We start from the raw sequence: 17,720 nt of genomic DNA on the forward strand, positions 1-17,720 counted from the left end.
CATAATAACACATGATGATAAAGTGTTGAGTAAAGATACTTAAGTTAGAATTTGAGGTTCTTGTACCTTATCTGAAATTTCTTTTTTTCACTGCTTTGTTCATGTCTACTCAACTACAATTTACAGGAACATACTGCACTTACACTTTACATGAAAATACTGCACTTTATGTATCTACTCTACTACATTTTACAGGAAAATACTGCACTTTATGTCTACTTTACTACTTTTTATAGGAAATTACGGCACTTTATGTCTACTTTACTAGATTTTACAGGAAATTACTGCACTTTATGTCTACTTTACTACATTTTACAGGAAATTACTGCACTTTATGTCTACTTTACTACTTTTTATAGGAAATTACGGCACTTTATGTCTACTTTACTAGATTTTACAGGAAAATACTGCACTTTATGTCTACTTTACTAGATTTTACAGGAAAATACTGCACTTTATGTCTACTTTACTACTTTTTATAGGAAATTACGGCACTTTATGTCTACTTTACTACATTTTACAGGAAATTACTGCACTTTATGTCTACTTTACTACATTTTACAGGAAATTACTGCACTTTATGTCTACTTTACTACTTTTTATAGGAAATTACGGCACTTTATGTCTACTTTACTACTTTTTACAGGAAATTACTGCACTTTATGTCTACTTTACTACATTTTACAGGAAAATACTGCACTTTATGTCTACTTTACTACTTTTTATAGGAAATTACGGCACTTTATGTCTACTTTACTACTTTTTACAGGAAATTACTGCACTTTATGTCTACTTTACTAAATTTTACAGGAAAATACTGCACTTTATATATCTACTTTACTACATTTCACAGGAACATATATACTGCACTTACACTTTACATGAAAATACTGTACTTTATATATCTACTATACTACATTTTACAGGAAAATACTCCACTTTATGTCTACTTTACTACAATTTAGTTTTTTCTTCACTGCATGTACCAGATGACTGAAGTTTATTTGCAGAATTAATTTTCCTTGTAATTATATGATGAGATGTAAATATGATGCATTGCCGTAGATTAAGCTATTAAACACGATAAAAAGTTGTTGAATCTAACAGCAGCTGGATTAACAACATGAAAACACTGTCATGAATTAGTACTTTTACCTGAGATACCTGAGTATGTTTTGCCACTAAGGCCTTTTAACTCTACTCAAATAAAATTTGATTGCAGGACTTTTACTTGTCATGGATTTATATATATCTTCTATTTAAATGATAAGGCTGATGATGTTTTGTGTTTTTTCTCATTGTCAACAAGTCTCATGAAAAGACCAAAACCAACAATGTGTTACTTTCAGACTTTCCTACGTTGTCTGTGGCGCTCAGCTCCACAGCCATTGGTAAAATCTTTAAAAACTCACAAATATATAGTTTGATTTCTAGAAAAGAGGCTCAATGATTTCCTAAAACAGCTGGTCACTGTAGCTTTTAACAAACGTTACTCAAACAGGGGCAAACAGAGCATTTGCTGGGGACTATTTTCAGAGGCGGATTAATCAACATTTGGTGCTCTAGTGAGTATCTGGGGCAGCAGAATGGCATCTGTTGGATTGAGTCAAAATAAACTACAGTGTGTTCATGGTAATGAAGGAACATGTCACCCAGTGTAACAGTGTGGCTCATTGATGTGTTTTTGGACAACAATGGAGCTCTATGGCACAGAGGAAGAAGATAGATCAGGCGTTGATACACACACACACAGTACTTGTTAGTAGATACTTTTGGTCTTCTCATGGGATTTGTTGACATGAAGAAAATGTAGAAGGTTTCATTAGTAGAAAAGGCTCATAGTATAAATGAAAAAAATAGAGGCTAGGGAGAAAGAAAGGAAGGAAGTAAAGTGGGTGAGGTGAGTAAGTGAGAGAGAGCATTCATTTCAATAGGAGGGGGACGAGTGAGCAACCATCACTGAGAGTGACTCTCACTACTACATAATAGAGCAGTCAGACAGAAACATGGAATAACAGCTCCAGACGGTCTAAGCTGTCTGAACTCTGGTGGGATCAAACCTTTACTGGACTCTTTCTCAACACTGCCGGTACCGAGCTGGATCCAGATACTCTGCTCCTGTCGATCCTCTGACCACCAGGCGTTTTCAGGACACTACTAGGAAACTCTTCTGGTGTTTCTTCCAGAACTAAACTTTTACTAGAAACTCTACTGGTACTCATTTCTTTCTTGGCTCTCTACTGGCACTTCTTGGATACTAAAAGCACTCAAGACTTTGTGGATGCTCAATCTGGAAGTTTAGTACCAAATTCTTCTTCTTGGACATTGTTAAGGCACTGAATACTGAAAACCAGACATATTCTGGGCACAAAACCAGCACCAGACTCTTTCTAGACTCTCCAGGTTTCCATGTGGATTCTTTACCAGTATCTCTAGTACCAATACTACACTGGGATCTTCACACCCTCTGAACTCACTACTGGTATTGTGCTCATTCTTTGTCAGTATCACACTTTCTGTTGCCATCTCACAATCTCTCCAGACATTTTCTGGATCCTCTTCTGTTTCCAAACTCTTACTGTACCCTCTACCAGTACCAGACTCTTTCTAGTCACTCCGCTGGAGTTTAGTTATTTACCAGCGTTACACCTCTTCTGAACATTCACACCTGGATACCCTTCCACCACTAAACTCTTCCTGGACCAGTTTGAAACTATTCCTTGACGCTCATTTGGGAAAGGTCCAGATCCTGTGCTAGGCTTCGTGTTGAGCAGTATGGTGATGGGGCAGAGCCCCCTCTGTCTGCTGGTACACCGGTCTAAGTCTGGATGCTCTGTGGAGTTCGTCAAGGGGAACAACAACATGGGGAAACGGGTGGAGGTAAGATGGAGGGAATATCCTCTATGGAACTGCTAATCTCAGCACTCTGTGAATTATTTAGTTGTACTTGTGTTTTTATGTATTTTTTAATCAATGTAATCTTAAGTATCTTTTAGTAGTATTTCAATTATACTGTTTATACATTTCATGTTAAACTTATTGGACTTTTTGGATAGTTTCACTTTGATGGAAGTTCATATTCTTGCATTTACTGAAGGATTTCTGTTATTATTATTTTTGGCACTTTCTGCGATCTACTGCATCACATCCTTTACCTCGTCTCTTTGGTGATATACTGTAGTCAGTACCCATGCAGGTAGTTTTGGTTTTATCTGCTGAGGTTTTGCCACTAACATTTCTGCCTTCAAACCGTGCTCTATTCAATATCCAGAGTAATGTCTACCTGAGCAGAGAATGAAGTCTATCTCTCTCTCTCTCTCTCTCTCTCTCTCTCTCTCTCTCTCTCTCTCTCTCTCTCTCTCTCTCTCTCTCTGTGTGTGTTGTAACTGAGCTTCACCGTGCTTTGTTTAAATAGCCGGGACGACCGCACATGCTTTTAGTGCATGTTAGTGCATATGAGTATGTCTCACTGCCTAGCTCACGGCCGCCGCTCTGCACTGCTCTCATAGGGTGGTTACAGCTGATAACGCCGTCACAGAGGCGAAGCACCTACCCTCCCGTTCCCCCCCAGGTTACCTCTATTAGCTCTCTCAGCACTGCTGCTCGTTGTTTTCACTGTTAGCGCTGTTAGCACCGTTAGCTGCTAGCCGCTGGCTCAGCCATGTTGAGAGTTGTGTGAAGGCAATAGGAATGCTCCCAATCTGGCATTTAGCACCTTTTAAAGCTTTAACATTACACTTGAAAACTAAAGGCAGTAGAAATATGTTCAACTGAAACACTTGTCATATTTAGTTTTCAGTACACCACATTCCTAATGCCGCTAACGTCCTTCATTATCATTGCTAAAGACTAAATGGCATTTAGTGAGTTCTTTCATACATTTCTCTTTTTTATTCAAAAGGTCACTTGACTGTTTTGTGATGACAACATATGGATTGGTTGTCAAAACAGATTCAGCTTAAGGCCTCAAAACAGCCTGACACTGCTGTTTGTCCCCAGGGACTATTTGCTCCAACTTGAACTATAAAAACAGTGAAGTGGCAGGTCTCATACTGAGACATGTGAGGGAACCTCATGTTGTTTTTCATGATGTGAAGTTGATTTTCCATGTGTCCTCTCAGCTCTGTTCTTCACTTCCTCGAGCAAGTTGGTGGATTGATAAACGCAAAATCCAAATGCAATGAAAAAAGAATTAATTAATGTATTAATTAATAGGGCTGTCAATCATTTAAAATATTTAATCGTGATTAATCGCTAATTAATTGCACATTTTTTATCTTAAAGGGAGATTTGTCAAGTATTTAATACTCTTATCAACATGGGAGTGGGCAAATATGTTTTCTTTATATGAATGTAAGTATATATTTATTATTGGAAATCAATTAACAACACAAAACAATGACAAATATTGTCCAGAAACCCTCACAGGTACTGCATTTAGCATAAAAAATATGCTCAAATCATAACATGGCAAACTGCAGCCCAACAGACAACAATGACTTCACTATGACCTCCCCCTAAACTGCATGTGATTATCATAGAGTGGGCATGTCTGTAAAGGGGAGACTCGTGGGTACCAATAGAACCCATTTTCATTCAAATATCTTGAGGTCAGAGGTCAATGAGCCTGACAGTTTTCCTCGCCAAAATTTAGCAAAAGTTCGGAGTGTTATTTAGGCTCCTTCGCGACAAGCTAGTATGACATCATCATCATCATCATCATCCCAATTGTGATTGTGATCCTGATGCCATTAGCAGAAAGGTTGGTACTAATAGAGGTTTAAACTTAAAATCGCAAGTTGCATAAATGCGTTAAAGAAATAGTGGCATTAAAAGAAATTTGTGTTAACGCATCATTAACTTTGACAGCCCTAATTAATAATGATGTCATCTCATTGTGCCCTCTTCTTCTGCAAAGGTCTAATGAGACCTGACTGGAGAATTACCACCACCTACTGTTTATCTGGTTGAACCAACTCCTAATATTTGCATAACAGTAGTGGATGGAAACGTGCATAAATTCGCATTTTCTTTTTGTAGATTTTCTGAAAATTCTGTTAAATTCTGCACTACATTTGGAGGGAAAATTGGCTACTATCCTACAATCCCTTGATGTGAAAATACATTAAAGTTAGTTTTGTAGTTGTTTTTTTTGAGACAAGACTCTGTTTGTAAAGGTTTACAGCCTGCCATGCTGTTATCCAGCATTGCTTTGTGTAAAATGACCCAACAAAAAAGTACAGTGATTGGGCTTCTTGACTGATGATTCAAAACATCGATATTTAGTCCTGGAGTAGGACACTTTTTTATTTATTTGACTCTGTGAAAAAGCTCATCCACAGTTGGTTTTGTTTTGTTTTAATTGAAACTCTATAAACCTGCTGTAATCAGATAATCAGTCTATTGTTGACCAACTGCACTGAATTGATCTTTGTCAGATTGAATCAACTGAAGCCCCATCACACACAGAAACCCGCTACAACACGTCCAATGGAAACTTCTCAAGTGTAAAGCAAATTAACCGATTATTTATTCATAAATACAAGTATTGTTTACTAAATGAGAGAAAACACACAGATTTTAATTACATACTTTGGTGCTTACATTTGATATTTTAGAGTCTCATCAGACCTCCATCAGCAACTTTACAGGCCACCAAGTCACAGCTTTAACTTGTTAGTCTCGTCTTTACTGTTCATTCCAAGAGACAAGAAAAAGAAAAAAAAAATCTTAAAGCTGTGGAAAACCTGTTTTCAGATTTGGGGCGTGAACTCAAATTGAAAATCTTTGTGTGACTTCGGAGCGATTGGATGAAAAAAGGAAAACAGTCCGAGGTTGATTTATTTTTGGTCGACTGGTTCCTGACCGTGTTGATGGAAACAGAGTTTGATGGTTCCTGTGTTCCAGTAGGTCAGCTGACCGACACACACACACACACACAGACACACACACACACACACACACACACACACACACACACACACACATTGATTTATTGTAAGTCAGTATCCAGGACAAGCAGCCTGGTGGCATTTTCACATACATAGTGAGACCCTGATAATAAGGAGGCCTGATGTGTGTGTGTGTGTGTGTGTGTGTGTGTGTGTGTGTGTGTGTGTGTCTGGCACAGAGGGAAAAGACTTTGAGTCACACTATTGTTTAACCTGCAGTATATTAACAATACCAAAGTAAACTTTCCCGAAAACCACTAGAACAATCTTCACACACACACCGCTGTTTAAAAACCTCAGACTGAACAACATTGTGACTCAATGGACAAGTTGTTCCAGACACATTTCATCAATTGATCGATTAGTCCATCGACAGAAAACTGTTTTAATCGTATAATTTTATTGAATAATTAAAACCTCCAAACATGTTCTGGTTGGAGCTTCTCCAATGTGAGAATCTGCAGATTTTCTCTTTCATATCTTTTTAAACTGAATATTTAGGAACTGTGATTGACAGCTGCAGTACATTCAGCGAGTCATGTAGAGGTTATATTTCCTTAGGAAGTCAAATGATTTTATGATCAGTAGGCTAATATAACAAATATCTAACTCTGTCCTTCACATCCTTTGCTTCCTCACTTTGTGCTTTTACCTTTAGGGAGGCGCTGTAGAAAAATAAGATCCTCTAAACGTGCATAACGTATAGTCATTGCAGCCAAATGCAACTAGAGCATTGAATGCTCCTATTGTCCCTCTCTGTAAGGTTTAATGAGTTTGTGTGTCTTTTAAAGTCATGTTTGTTGATGTTTCATATTTGATGACTATCCTCAGCTAATTGTCTTATTGTCATGTTATTTTTAATACTGTGTGGTGAAACCAAAGAAGTTTTTCCACAGACATTGAAGTTCCTTATTAACTAACGTTGGACGGTTGATCAGAAAATTTGAATATGTCACTTTGTGGACTTAACTTTGTTATAGCTTCTTTTTTTTGTGGAACTTTGACCCCGACCTGAACTGACTTTTGTAAGCTCAGCCAGCGGCTGCAGGCTGCTGCTGATTGTCTCTGTTAACATCACCTCTGGTAGTTGTAGTTTGACATAGTTTGACTCTGTTCTCTCCACCAGGAGCCCAGCACCAAGCGCAGTAAACTTTTATCCAGGGTGACGTCTCTGGTCAGCCTGCTGCCGCCCGTCAAGACCGCACCGCTGAAGAGGATTGGTGAAACACTGCAGGTGAACCTCCAATCACGTCTTCGCTGTTTCTTTCCTTTAAGTCTATTAAAGCTGCAGTCTGTAACTTTGAGCAAATATGGTAAAAAGATATTTTTATAAAACTGTCACTACATCCTGACCGTAGTGCATGAGGCAGATAATCATGTTCCTCCTCCTTATCTTCCTAATGGCATTTGCAAGACTGGTGCTGTAGAGACTGCTCGGCTCTGATTGGTTGTTTTCCTTCGTGGCGTGGTGGAATCTTGCAGATGTTTTATAAAAATAAGTAGCCGACCACAGCTTTAAGTGGTAGGGGCCGCTGGTTCTGGAAGTGTTTTTCCCTAATCTATATTCACATTACAGTTTTTTTTCTTTTACGATATTCTCCATGTTACTGAACAAAGAAACATGAGACTTGTTAGGATAATATTATAATTCTATAGGATAATAGGTTATGACCTGCAGTATTAATGATTTCCACTTTGTTTCTTCAGTCAGTTTGGCATAGCAGACAGCTCTAAAGACTTAAATTCCCATGAGTCGCAAATCAGAAAGGCAGCTTTGTCGTAGAATTTGTGAATAAAACACAGTGCCATTGTTGCTGGCTTCATCCAAAATTGACACCGAATTCAAAATCAAGTGATTTAAGCTGCAAATTGTAAAATCAGTTTTCAAATCACCATAAACTTCAGCTTCCGCCTGCCGTTAGTGGCGTGCTGTACCTTGGGAGTCGTAATTAACCTCTCACCTGAAGTTTTTATGCCCATACTGTATGTTCTAACACAGTTGCTCATCTGTTGAACTGATAATTCAACCAGGAGAGTTTCCTGCCAATCCAAGCTGTAGAAGTGTCCATCTGTTAGTCACGTAACATTGTCTATGGGAAAAATGACTTTTACTTCTGGAACAACAAAGTGTAAATGGTGGATAAAATCATTAAACTAAGGGGTGGCCAAACTAGCTCTTCCCACTTTACAACACTACAGATGCTGAAAATAAGACAGTTTGTTGCCCTCACAACCAGCAGTGAAATATCTGAAATGAAATGTGTATTTATTATTTTAGTATTTCACTACCTCTCTGTCTCTGCAGCGCTCCATCAGTTCCCGTAATGTGAGTCAGACGGAGAGAGCAGCTCATCCTCCTCCTCCCTCCTCCTCCTCCTCCTCTACATTGAAGATGCGCGTTATCTCAGCGACAGTCTCCAACCCTTCCTCCTCCATGACTGCGCCACGGGTTTCCACGGCAACGGCCCCAGCCGCCAAGCGCCGTGACAGCAAGCTTTGGAGTGAGACGTTCGACGTCCGACTGGGAGCAACGCAACCTCTAAGCCCGAAAGAGATAAAACGACAAGAGGTGAGAGACGCACTGTTTCTGGCCTGAAAGATTTAGATTTTATTCTTTTTCATCAGGCCTGAGGCTGTTTCTGGTTTCCTTATTTATGGTCCAGTTGTAATTTAAGAAAAAATTATAAACAACAGTATCACAGTATCATCATCTTATTAGAATAATGGATAAAGAAATTTACGAGACAAATATAACTGACAATAAATACAGAACATACATTATTAGAACCAACTTTTTGAGAATATACTTGACAAAAACAATATTTCATCTGAATCCATCAGCGGGTGAAAAAATAGCAAATTCCATGTTTCATCAAACAAATTTTTCAAAACCCATCATACTCATCAGTGTAGTCAAAACCACCTAAACCAGGGCTTCTCAATCTTTTTGGGACCAGGGACCCATTTGTACTCTTAGATGCCATCGAAACTATTTGTATTCTAAAACTTTTCAACCTAAATCCTTCAGACCTGTTTGATAGTGACAAACAGAAACACATTTCAAGTTGAATCATGTTAACACTGATTTGTTATGCCCTGAATCAGATGTTAGTTTAGCTTGGCCAGCGCCATGGCTTCGTTCACCTGCACCTGAAGACACATGACGCGTTTTAGTCTCCCATCGCTGTCGCTCGATTTAACTGCGTCATATTTTCTCAATTTAGCTAGAGTGGGCTTAGCGTCACTTGGCGATATGGACTGACTCAAGCTACTGTATACTGTATGAGTGAAGTGACTGATTCATGAGTGTCTATTGGCCCAAAGCTAATGTGGGTGGTACACAATATGCTTGTTTTATTGGTGCAAATGGTCCCCATCTGTAGATATGTATTTTTTATTGATACAGCACAATTTTATAATTTATAGCAAATTATTTTGCTATATTTTATCGTGACAGAGTACCACAGACCCCACTTTGAGAATTACTGACCCGAGTTCCACACGACATGACACACTTAAGATAAAATGTCAAACATGCAAACGAGACACACTCCTCCAATTGATCTATAATTAGTGATATCCCTGCAGTCGTGGCCTTGATCGGTCTTGAAATAAAATCCTTTTTGTCTACCAAGACTGAGAACTTCAAAAGCAGTGTTGAGACCAAGACCAACCTTGAGTACTACAACACTGATACTCACTCGTCCATCTCTTAACAATTAAAGATAACCCAAACTCTCTCTCTCTCTCTCCCTGCAGGCTATATTTGAGTTGGCTCAGGGCGAGCAAGACTTGGTGGAGGATCTCAAGTTGGCAAAGAAGGTAAATAAAAACTTTTATTTTACCTTGAAGAACTGACTTTCCTCCTATATTTGTTCTACAGTGTGCTTGTGTGTGTTTGTGTGCGCTGCAGGCCTACCGTGACCCGATGCAGAAGCTGAAAATCATGACTGAGCAGGAACTGAACCAGATCTTTGGCACTCTGGACTCGCTGATACCCCCGCATGAAGGTAGGTGGGAGCATCTGATGGAAGGGGTCCATCAAAGGTCACCAGGTGCAACATGCTGGAAAGTTTCAGACATGCAGCAGCCTCTGGGTGGTCTTCAATGTTCCCATGCTGCTCTGGGTCCTGACCTCTTTAAATTGTTTCATAATTTCAAAACCGTCCGTCTCTCCTCAGACCTGCTGAGTCGTCTCCGAGATGCCAGAAAACCTGACGGGTCCACGGAGAATGTGGGACCCATCCTGACTGACTGGGTGAGTGTTTCTCTGAACATAATACAACATATTGAGCATAATTACAGTTTCATTGTCTCCGACACTGTGTAGTAACCAGGTCTGTTTCTGTGTCCCTGTAGCTTCCCTGTCTCTCCTCCTACACTTCGTACTGCAGTAACCAGGTGAAGGCCAAGTCCTTGTTGGACCAGAAGAAGCAGGATCGGCGGGTCCAGGACTTCTTGCAGCGCTGTCGACAGTCACCCTTTAGCAGGAAGTTGGGCCTGTGGAACTTCCTTGACATCCCCCGCAGCCGACTGGTGAAATACCCGCTGCTGCTCAGGGAGATCCTGAAGCACACGGCCAACGACCACCCGGACCGGCAGCACCTGGACGAGGCTGTAAGTGTTAAGATTCTGTGCAACTTCATCCCAAAGGTCTGGCTCATCCCACTGTCAGACTGAGGTAGTAGGAAATGAAACGATTTGTGTTTGAATTTATTAGAATCAATCTCAGATCTAACCCTGAAAATTCATAGAGAGCCTTAAAAAGTTGGTATTAACCCTGCAATATCAAGAATAACCTTAAAAAGTCTGGGATAACCTTAAAAATGATGGAATAATGACTCGGTCACAACAGCATTTAAAACAGCAAAATTTCAGTAAATCCAATTTTGCGTCAAGTTCGACTTTGACATGTGAACTTGCACTGTTGACCAATAGGACGCTATCTATTTCCGGCTCCTCTGCTTCTATAAGTCCTATTCATTTTCTCAGACAACTTTAGGTGATTGACAGTTGGAGCATGTCAAGGCCTGGATGGCCATGAGACTCGTGGTTGAATAGTCAGCGCAAAAGATTAACAACTGTGTTAGAAAATATCTGGTTCTTTAATAAAAACTAAAAGTTACCAGGATTTAAAAACTGAACCACTGAAGTCAATTACGACTCCCAAGGTGCATTTTAGTGAGAAACATCCAATCACCAGCAGTAAAATTCAGTTATGTTTCTCAGGTGAACTCAGCTGCTTAGCGCTCTTTTGTGCAATATTTCATTATTGACCTACTAATACACACATGATATTTAAAGGGCAACTTAGATATGAAAAATAAAAATAAAAATCAATTATCTTAACATTTTGGCTTTTGCCTTAACAAGCCATGACATTGAAAATATTTTAGGTAACACTAAGCTACGCTTTCTGTACTCTAACACAACAAACTGCCCGGCTGGCACTCGCGTTTCCATCATGGATGTATTGCACTATTCCAACGTTGTCTCCCGGCGACACATCACCTCGCCAGATTTCAGAACGAGATTTTTTTTTTGAACTCAGTGGACCACATTTGTTACATTAAATGATGAGACAACAGATCAAATTATATAAAATGTGTCGTCTGTTTGGTCTACAGATGCTGATGGTTCAGAGCGTGGTGGCGGACATCAACAGGCGGACGGGGGAGTCGGAGTGCGAGTACTACAAGGACCGTCTGTTGTACACAGAGTACGGACGGAGGGACAAACTCATCGACCGGTCCAGGACCCTCAGCTGCCATGGAGTACTGAAGAACAACAGAGGACTCGTCAGTAGATTTCTACAGTTTTATACCCACCAACAACCTCCCAATCCCCCTTATACATACATGTTCTACTCTCCCTCATCTGTAGCTGACACAGTTCTTCTGTTTAACCCATGTGGTCTATAAAGTCCATGAATCCAAAAGTTAAACGTTATGGTTTGGATCCTGTGGAGCTCTCGCTCTGAGAACTACACAGCAGTAGAAGTAGTAGTACACATATCCTTTACCTAAGTAAAAGTAATAATGCCACACTCTGAAAATACTGTTACAAGTAAAAGTCCTGCGTTCAAAATTCTCCATACAGAAAGTCATTTCTGCTTTGATTATTTGACCATTTTTTCATATGCTCTCTTTCTCTGTCTCCAGAAGCTCCATGTGTTCCTGTTCCAGGACGTCCTCGCCATCACCAGGTCCATCTCGCTGAACGACCATCCGGTCAGCTACCAGCTCTGCCGCCAGCCTATCCCCATCCGGCAGCTGGACCTGGAGGACCTATCAGACGGAGAGATGAGAGTGGGCGGGTCCATCAGAGGAGCCTTCAGCAACAACGAGCGGAGTCAGTAGATCTCAAACAGAACACAGATGCCTTACATTTTATTGTTTCCATTTGCATGAAATCACTTTTCTTTTTTACATTGTAAAACAAATGCTGTGTACCAGTACCATACTATAGTACTGTATAGCAGGGGTTCTCAAACTTTTTTGGGCCAGGGACCCCTTAAAAGGGAGAAAATGTTCCAAGGACCCCCTCATAATCGTAACACAGATTAAGCATAATGCTTACTACCATTTTTACTTGTAAATGCCATTGGAGCTATTTGTATTCTAAAACGTTTCAACCTAAATACTTCAGACCTGTTTGATAGTGACAAACAGAAACACATTTCAATGTAAATCATGTTAACACCACTTTGTCGCTTTAGCTTGGTTGGCATCATGGCTTTGTTCGCTAGCACCTGAAGACACATGACGCATTTTGGTCTCCCGTCATGTTTTCTCAATTTAGCTAGTTTGGGCTTAGCGTCACTTGATGATGTGGACTGACTCAAATATTTGTACTCCTTGTATGTATGTACTTGGCAAATAAATTTGAATCTGATTCTGAACTTATAATACAAATTAAAAAGCTATTGGCACAGATGTCTGGCCATAATAACCACCAATGTCTCCTTCTGTCTCTCTCTCCTCCTCACAGCAAAGAACTTCTTCCGGGTTTCGGACCGTACTGGCAGTCAGCTGCAGAGCCACTGCTTCCAGGCCAGCGACGCCTTCAACAAACAGCAGTGGATCAACTGCATCAGACAAGCCAAGGAAGCTGCAGCACTGACCGGAGACCAGCCACCACAGACAGGACAATGCCTGGAGACAGGGCTGGGTGGACAGATAGGGCCGCTGGGTGGACAGATAGGGCCGCTTATTGAGACAGGTCAGAGTTTGTGCGGCGATTCAGCGCATGAAGATGGCAAGGGGGTGTGGGTGGAGATAGAAACAGGGCTGGGTGTGGAAGGAGAGGTAGGAGAGAAAGATCTGGGTTTGGGTGAAGAAGCTGGGGTGGGTTTGACTCGAGAGACAATGACAGGTAGGGAGATAGAGACAGGGCAGGGTGGGGGTGGTGGGACGGGTTTGGAATTAGATGGAGAAACAGGGATGGACGGTGAGACGAGGCAGACAACCAGTGAGACAGAGACGGGTGAGATGGAGACAGGGCAGGGTGTCGGTGGAGAGATGGGGGTGGAGCCAGGAGCCAGAGCAGGCTGGAAGATGGATGGAGGAGGAGGAGAGACTCTGAGTGATGTTCCCACCTCCCTTCTCTCCTCTACTTCTCCCTGTCAAGAGGAGCAGGAGCAGGAGAGGGAGGTGATGGAGGAGGAGCAGAGTGGCGCTGACGAGGGGGAGGACGCCGGCATGGACGCCGGCATAGATGCTGGCATGGACACCGGCGATGTTGACTCACTGCAGAGCGAGGAGCTGAACCTCAGGTGCTGATGATGCTAGGACCAAACAAACAGAGGATGGCGCACTGAGGGGACTGGCAGCCAATCAAAGCGGGGACTTGATGATGATGTCACTGACAGACAAAATGAACATCAGACAAACTTGTCAACACACGTTAAACAACATGCCCCATGTAACTGTACTAACTGCACGGATGGATTACCATATTTCAAAGATGGCGCCCCACTCATTCCGGTAAACGTTTCTCACCAGCTGCTCACGTTTTTCAAGGTTCCTCAGGCTCTCCTTTTCTTTTTGGGCCCGTAGAACAACTTTCCGCGGACTTCTCAACACACAAATGGCCAAAAATGATTTACTGATACGGCTCCTCGAGACCTAATGACTCAAATTCTGAGTGTGTGTAATGCTCAGAAAAATATGATTATGGTTTTACTGCCATTGAAAAAGTATTCTTGGGCCAGTGGCTGTCACGTGAGCTGCAGTTCCAACTGGGGCCACTGTGCCATAAATCACCTCACACACAGCCCAACGCCGTACCAGGGGGTTTTACCTTTTGTCGGAAAGCATTTCCTTGCTTGTAACATTAGCTCACTTACTGTACCTATATATTGCACTTGACCTGCCCTTGGACAAACTGGTTTGCTGCCAATCGTCTTGGCCTTTGCACACGGCTGTCACTTCTTTATTATTCATTAAGTGTCAGCTGTTTGGGCTGTTAAAGTTTCCCTGCATGACTTGTTTGTTTACAAGAAAACTCCTTTAAAAACACTGCTCTACCAATAGTTTTAAATTGACAAGCAGAGAAGACACTTATGGACTTTTTCTGTTTATGAACTATTTTCAGGTATGTAAGATTTTCAGAAAGCCTCACAGCCACAGTTCTGTTTCAACAATATCAGCAGCATTCTCAGGTAATATACACAAATTGTTATAACATGTAGACCGAGTGAGCCCATCACAGAATTCAGGTCAATGGAAGACAGTAAAACAAGTTTTTGCATTTAAAACGCTATCAATGAATGATAATGAATCATGCTTGCAGCTGTAACTATCACTCAATTCTAACGCAGTATTGAAAAATACAAAACTGAATATTCATGTCTTGAAGGAAGATTCCAGTATTGTGACTAGTGGTCACTTACCACCTCTGTTGTACAGATTTGGTGAATGTGGCAAGAACTACGTCAGTCAGAGTCCAGAGCGTAAACCTTCTAGAGCTTCCCAAAACCAATTAAACAGTAATCATCTCAACCTTGCACCTTGAATCTACAATTTTGGGGATTTTTGTTCTTCAGGTTAGTTGAAGGATTCTTTGCTACTCAGCAAGTCTCCTGACTTGTTGTGTTTCTAAAACTCTTTAAAGGTACAGTGTGTAGGAATTGGCGGCATCTAGTGGTATGGTTTCAGAATGCAACCAACTGAGTACCCCTCCGCTCACTCCTCCCTTTCCAAGACTGCGGTAACGTGAACTGCCAAGTGCAAAACCGCGGTCACGCCGTTAGCCTCGCTCAGACGCCATCCTTACCATAATAACACTACTTTAGGAGCAACAGAAGTCAGATGGCGGCCAGCGGTACCACGGTTTTGCACTCTGCGTCTCACGTAACCACTGTTTCACAAGTGTGTCGGAGAACTACGGTGGCCTTCAGGTATGGTAAAAACGCGAAAGGTCTCGCTAGAGTCAGTGTTTGGTTTGTCCGTTCTGGGCTACTGTAGAAACATGGCGGACTCCCTGAAGAGGACCCGCTCCCTATGTAGATATGAAGGACTCATTCTAAGCTGACAAAAAACACAACAATTCTTAGTTTCAGGTGATTATACACTCATGAAAACATTGTTATGAATATTATATTCCATTTCTGCTAATAGATCCCCTGAAATTTTACACACTATTCCTTTAAATAATGTCTTAAAATCAGTTGCAATGTCTGAAAACACTGGAGAAAACAGAGCTGTGCCCCAGTTCTGATGGATGATCAAAGTTTAAAAATGACTTATTAGCCTATCAGTCTACATTCACAATGATGTGTGAATGAATGAATGTGAAAGTATATGTACATTCACCAAGAATTTGCCAAAAAATGCGTGTCCTAAACAAACACAGCCTCCTACGGACAACATTCATATGCAACTACTCTGCATTAGCAAATAAATTTTTAGTGAAAGGTAATGCAGTAATACTGCAGTAATGCAATGTTTGCAGTGGTTATAGTATGTGTTGAATTTCAATGCAGGCCGGAGTGATCCTGTTCTATCTCTCATTTGTAACCATGACAATGATTTTTCTGTAAAACAGCTTCAATTGCCTCAAACCTGCATTAATCAATATTAATTATTATTATTATGTAGAAATGAAGGGCCCATTCTAAGCTAACAAAAACACAACGATTCTTACTATCTGGAGATTACACTAATGAAAACATACTCATTATATTATATTCCATTTCTGCCAATAGATCCCCCTGATTGTTACACACTGGTCCTTTAATATTAACATTAAATCAAATAACTACAATGTGAAAGAGTTTTAGATTTTTTAACCCACTGAGCCTTTTCAGCCTCTTTTAGGACCTTGTTTTGGTTTATGGCACATTTACTGTATGATTCAATATCAGTGTTTCCAGCAGCAGCAGGAAGCTGTTTTCATCAAACAAGCTCTGATAAACCCACTTTACACTACCTACCCAGCACCAAACAGCAGGCGGATAAGAGTAGAGACTAGCTGGTGAAGAAAATGGAACATGTCGCAACTGAAAAGCCAGATATTGTCCTTACAGTCTTCAGATGGACACAAACATGACTCCAGTGGGATGGAGTTGCTTTGTGTTTGCCACCATGTTAGTGATAACTTTATAAAATGAGACGGCGGTTGCTGTGTATCTGTCAGCCTGTTTGGTGTGTGCCAAAAATTGATTAATGCAGTGTTTACAATAGTTTACTCACAAATATTGCTGAAAATAAATAACTGAAAAATATTGTTAGTGAACGTTGCAGACATTTACTATATGAAGAAAAATATGACTTCCCTCAACTCTATTTGCTAATTCAAAATAGTTGTGCATGAAGGCATTCATGGGAGATACGGTTACCGATGCAGTATTGTACTTTTAGCAGGAAGGCAACTTAAAGCATTCCAAATGCATTAAATGCATGTTAAGTGGATTTTTTCAGTTTTGACCATCTATCCCGACAGTCTTGCCACAATATCCTGTAAAAGTGAAACAGCTCGCAGCTGCTGAAATATTCATTGTTTTGTCATGACAATCAGAGAAGCCCTGAAGGAGGAGCCTGTTGTGTATTTACTGTATGTATGTAAAGAATGTATATGAAGTCTATTTGTATATGAATGTAGGAACAAAGCCAAGCACGTCTGGTTGTTATATATGTGCTTACACATTACACGTGAAATATGACGTACAAGACAATCTGTTTGATATTATAAATGAGCCTCGTCAGGATAGTTGTGATTCTGTCAGTTGCTCTGTATTCTGTTGAGTAAAAAAATAAAGCGTTAATATTTAGTTGAGGTATCAACTAATATGTGGGTTGTCACAAGACCAAAGCATCAATAAATTGTTATAAAAGAAGCCGTCAGTGAGTGTGTGGTTACTGGTGGTTGCAAAGAAAATGTAGCTATGTTAAAATGAAGACAGAACAGAAATGATAGTTATAAACATACACCCCCGGGATATTTTTTATATATTATATATATATATAATAATTATATTAGCATTATTATTAGTAGTATTATTATTAGTAGTAGTAGTGGCAATCGTAGTATTAGTATTAACTCATTTGTGCCCAAAGGCTATATTTAGTATGATCAAGAAAAATGCCACAATATTTGTTCCGATTGGTCAAAAGTCTTGAAATTTGGTACGAACATACTTTGGGCAAGTATCTAAAGTAACAGTAAAACTTTTAAATCTTTAGATCACATGAAAAATCACACTTTTATTAAGTCAACGTCAGGATTTTAGAAAAATTTGGAAAAACGCGAGCATTGCGTTTATTAAAT

The 17,720-nt window shown here is 40.3% G+C and overlaps 2 protein-coding genes across 6 annotated transcripts in view; both read left to right on the forward strand.

Moving 5' to 3' along the window:
* Nucleotides 1-16,429, forward strand: part of arhgef3 (Rho guanine nucleotide exchange factor (GEF) 3) — a 42,199-nt gene extending 25,770 nt beyond the window's left edge. For 4 of the 5 annotated variants that reach the window (XM_074637723.1, XM_074637733.1, XM_074637703.1 and 1 more), the window contains 9 exons: nt 7,078-7,185; nt 8,257-8,520; nt 9,711-9,773; nt 9,865-9,961; nt 10,133-10,209; nt 10,311-10,568; nt 11,579-11,749; nt 12,113-12,302; nt 12,942-16,429. In XM_074637723.1, the coding sequence (XP_074493824.1) occupies nt 7,078-7,185; nt 8,257-8,520; nt 9,711-9,773; nt 9,865-9,961; nt 10,133-10,209; nt 10,311-10,568; nt 11,579-11,749; nt 12,113-12,302; nt 12,942-13,732 (2,019 nt within the window). In that variant the 3' untranslated portion in view covers nt 13,733-16,429. Of the gene's footprint in view, nt 1-1,932; nt 2,881-7,077; nt 7,186-8,256; nt 8,521-9,710; nt 9,774-9,864; nt 9,962-10,132; nt 10,210-10,310; nt 10,569-11,578; nt 11,750-12,112; nt 12,303-12,941 lie in introns of those variants that run through there. The other variant, XM_074637741.1, reaches the window with a different exon arrangement.
* The window catches only part of LOC141769083 (ADP-ribosylation factor 4-like), a 124,675-nt gene extending 107,386 nt beyond the window's left edge, over nt 1-17,289 (forward strand). Inside the window, exon 7 of the transcript XR_012594258.1 lies at nt 15,388-17,289. The gene's annotated coding sequence lies outside the window, so the exon portion shown is untranslated. The remainder of the gene's footprint in view (nt 1-15,387) is intronic.
* The last annotated feature ends 431 nt before the right edge of the window (nt 17,290-17,720 follow it).

Source organism: Sebastes fasciatus, chromosome 1 (assembly GCF_043250625.1).
Source record: "Sebastes fasciatus isolate fSebFas1 chromosome 1, fSebFas1.pri, whole genome shotgun sequence".
NCBI classification, from domain to species: Eukaryota; Metazoa; Chordata; class Actinopteri; order Perciformes; family Sebastidae; genus Sebastes; species Sebastes fasciatus.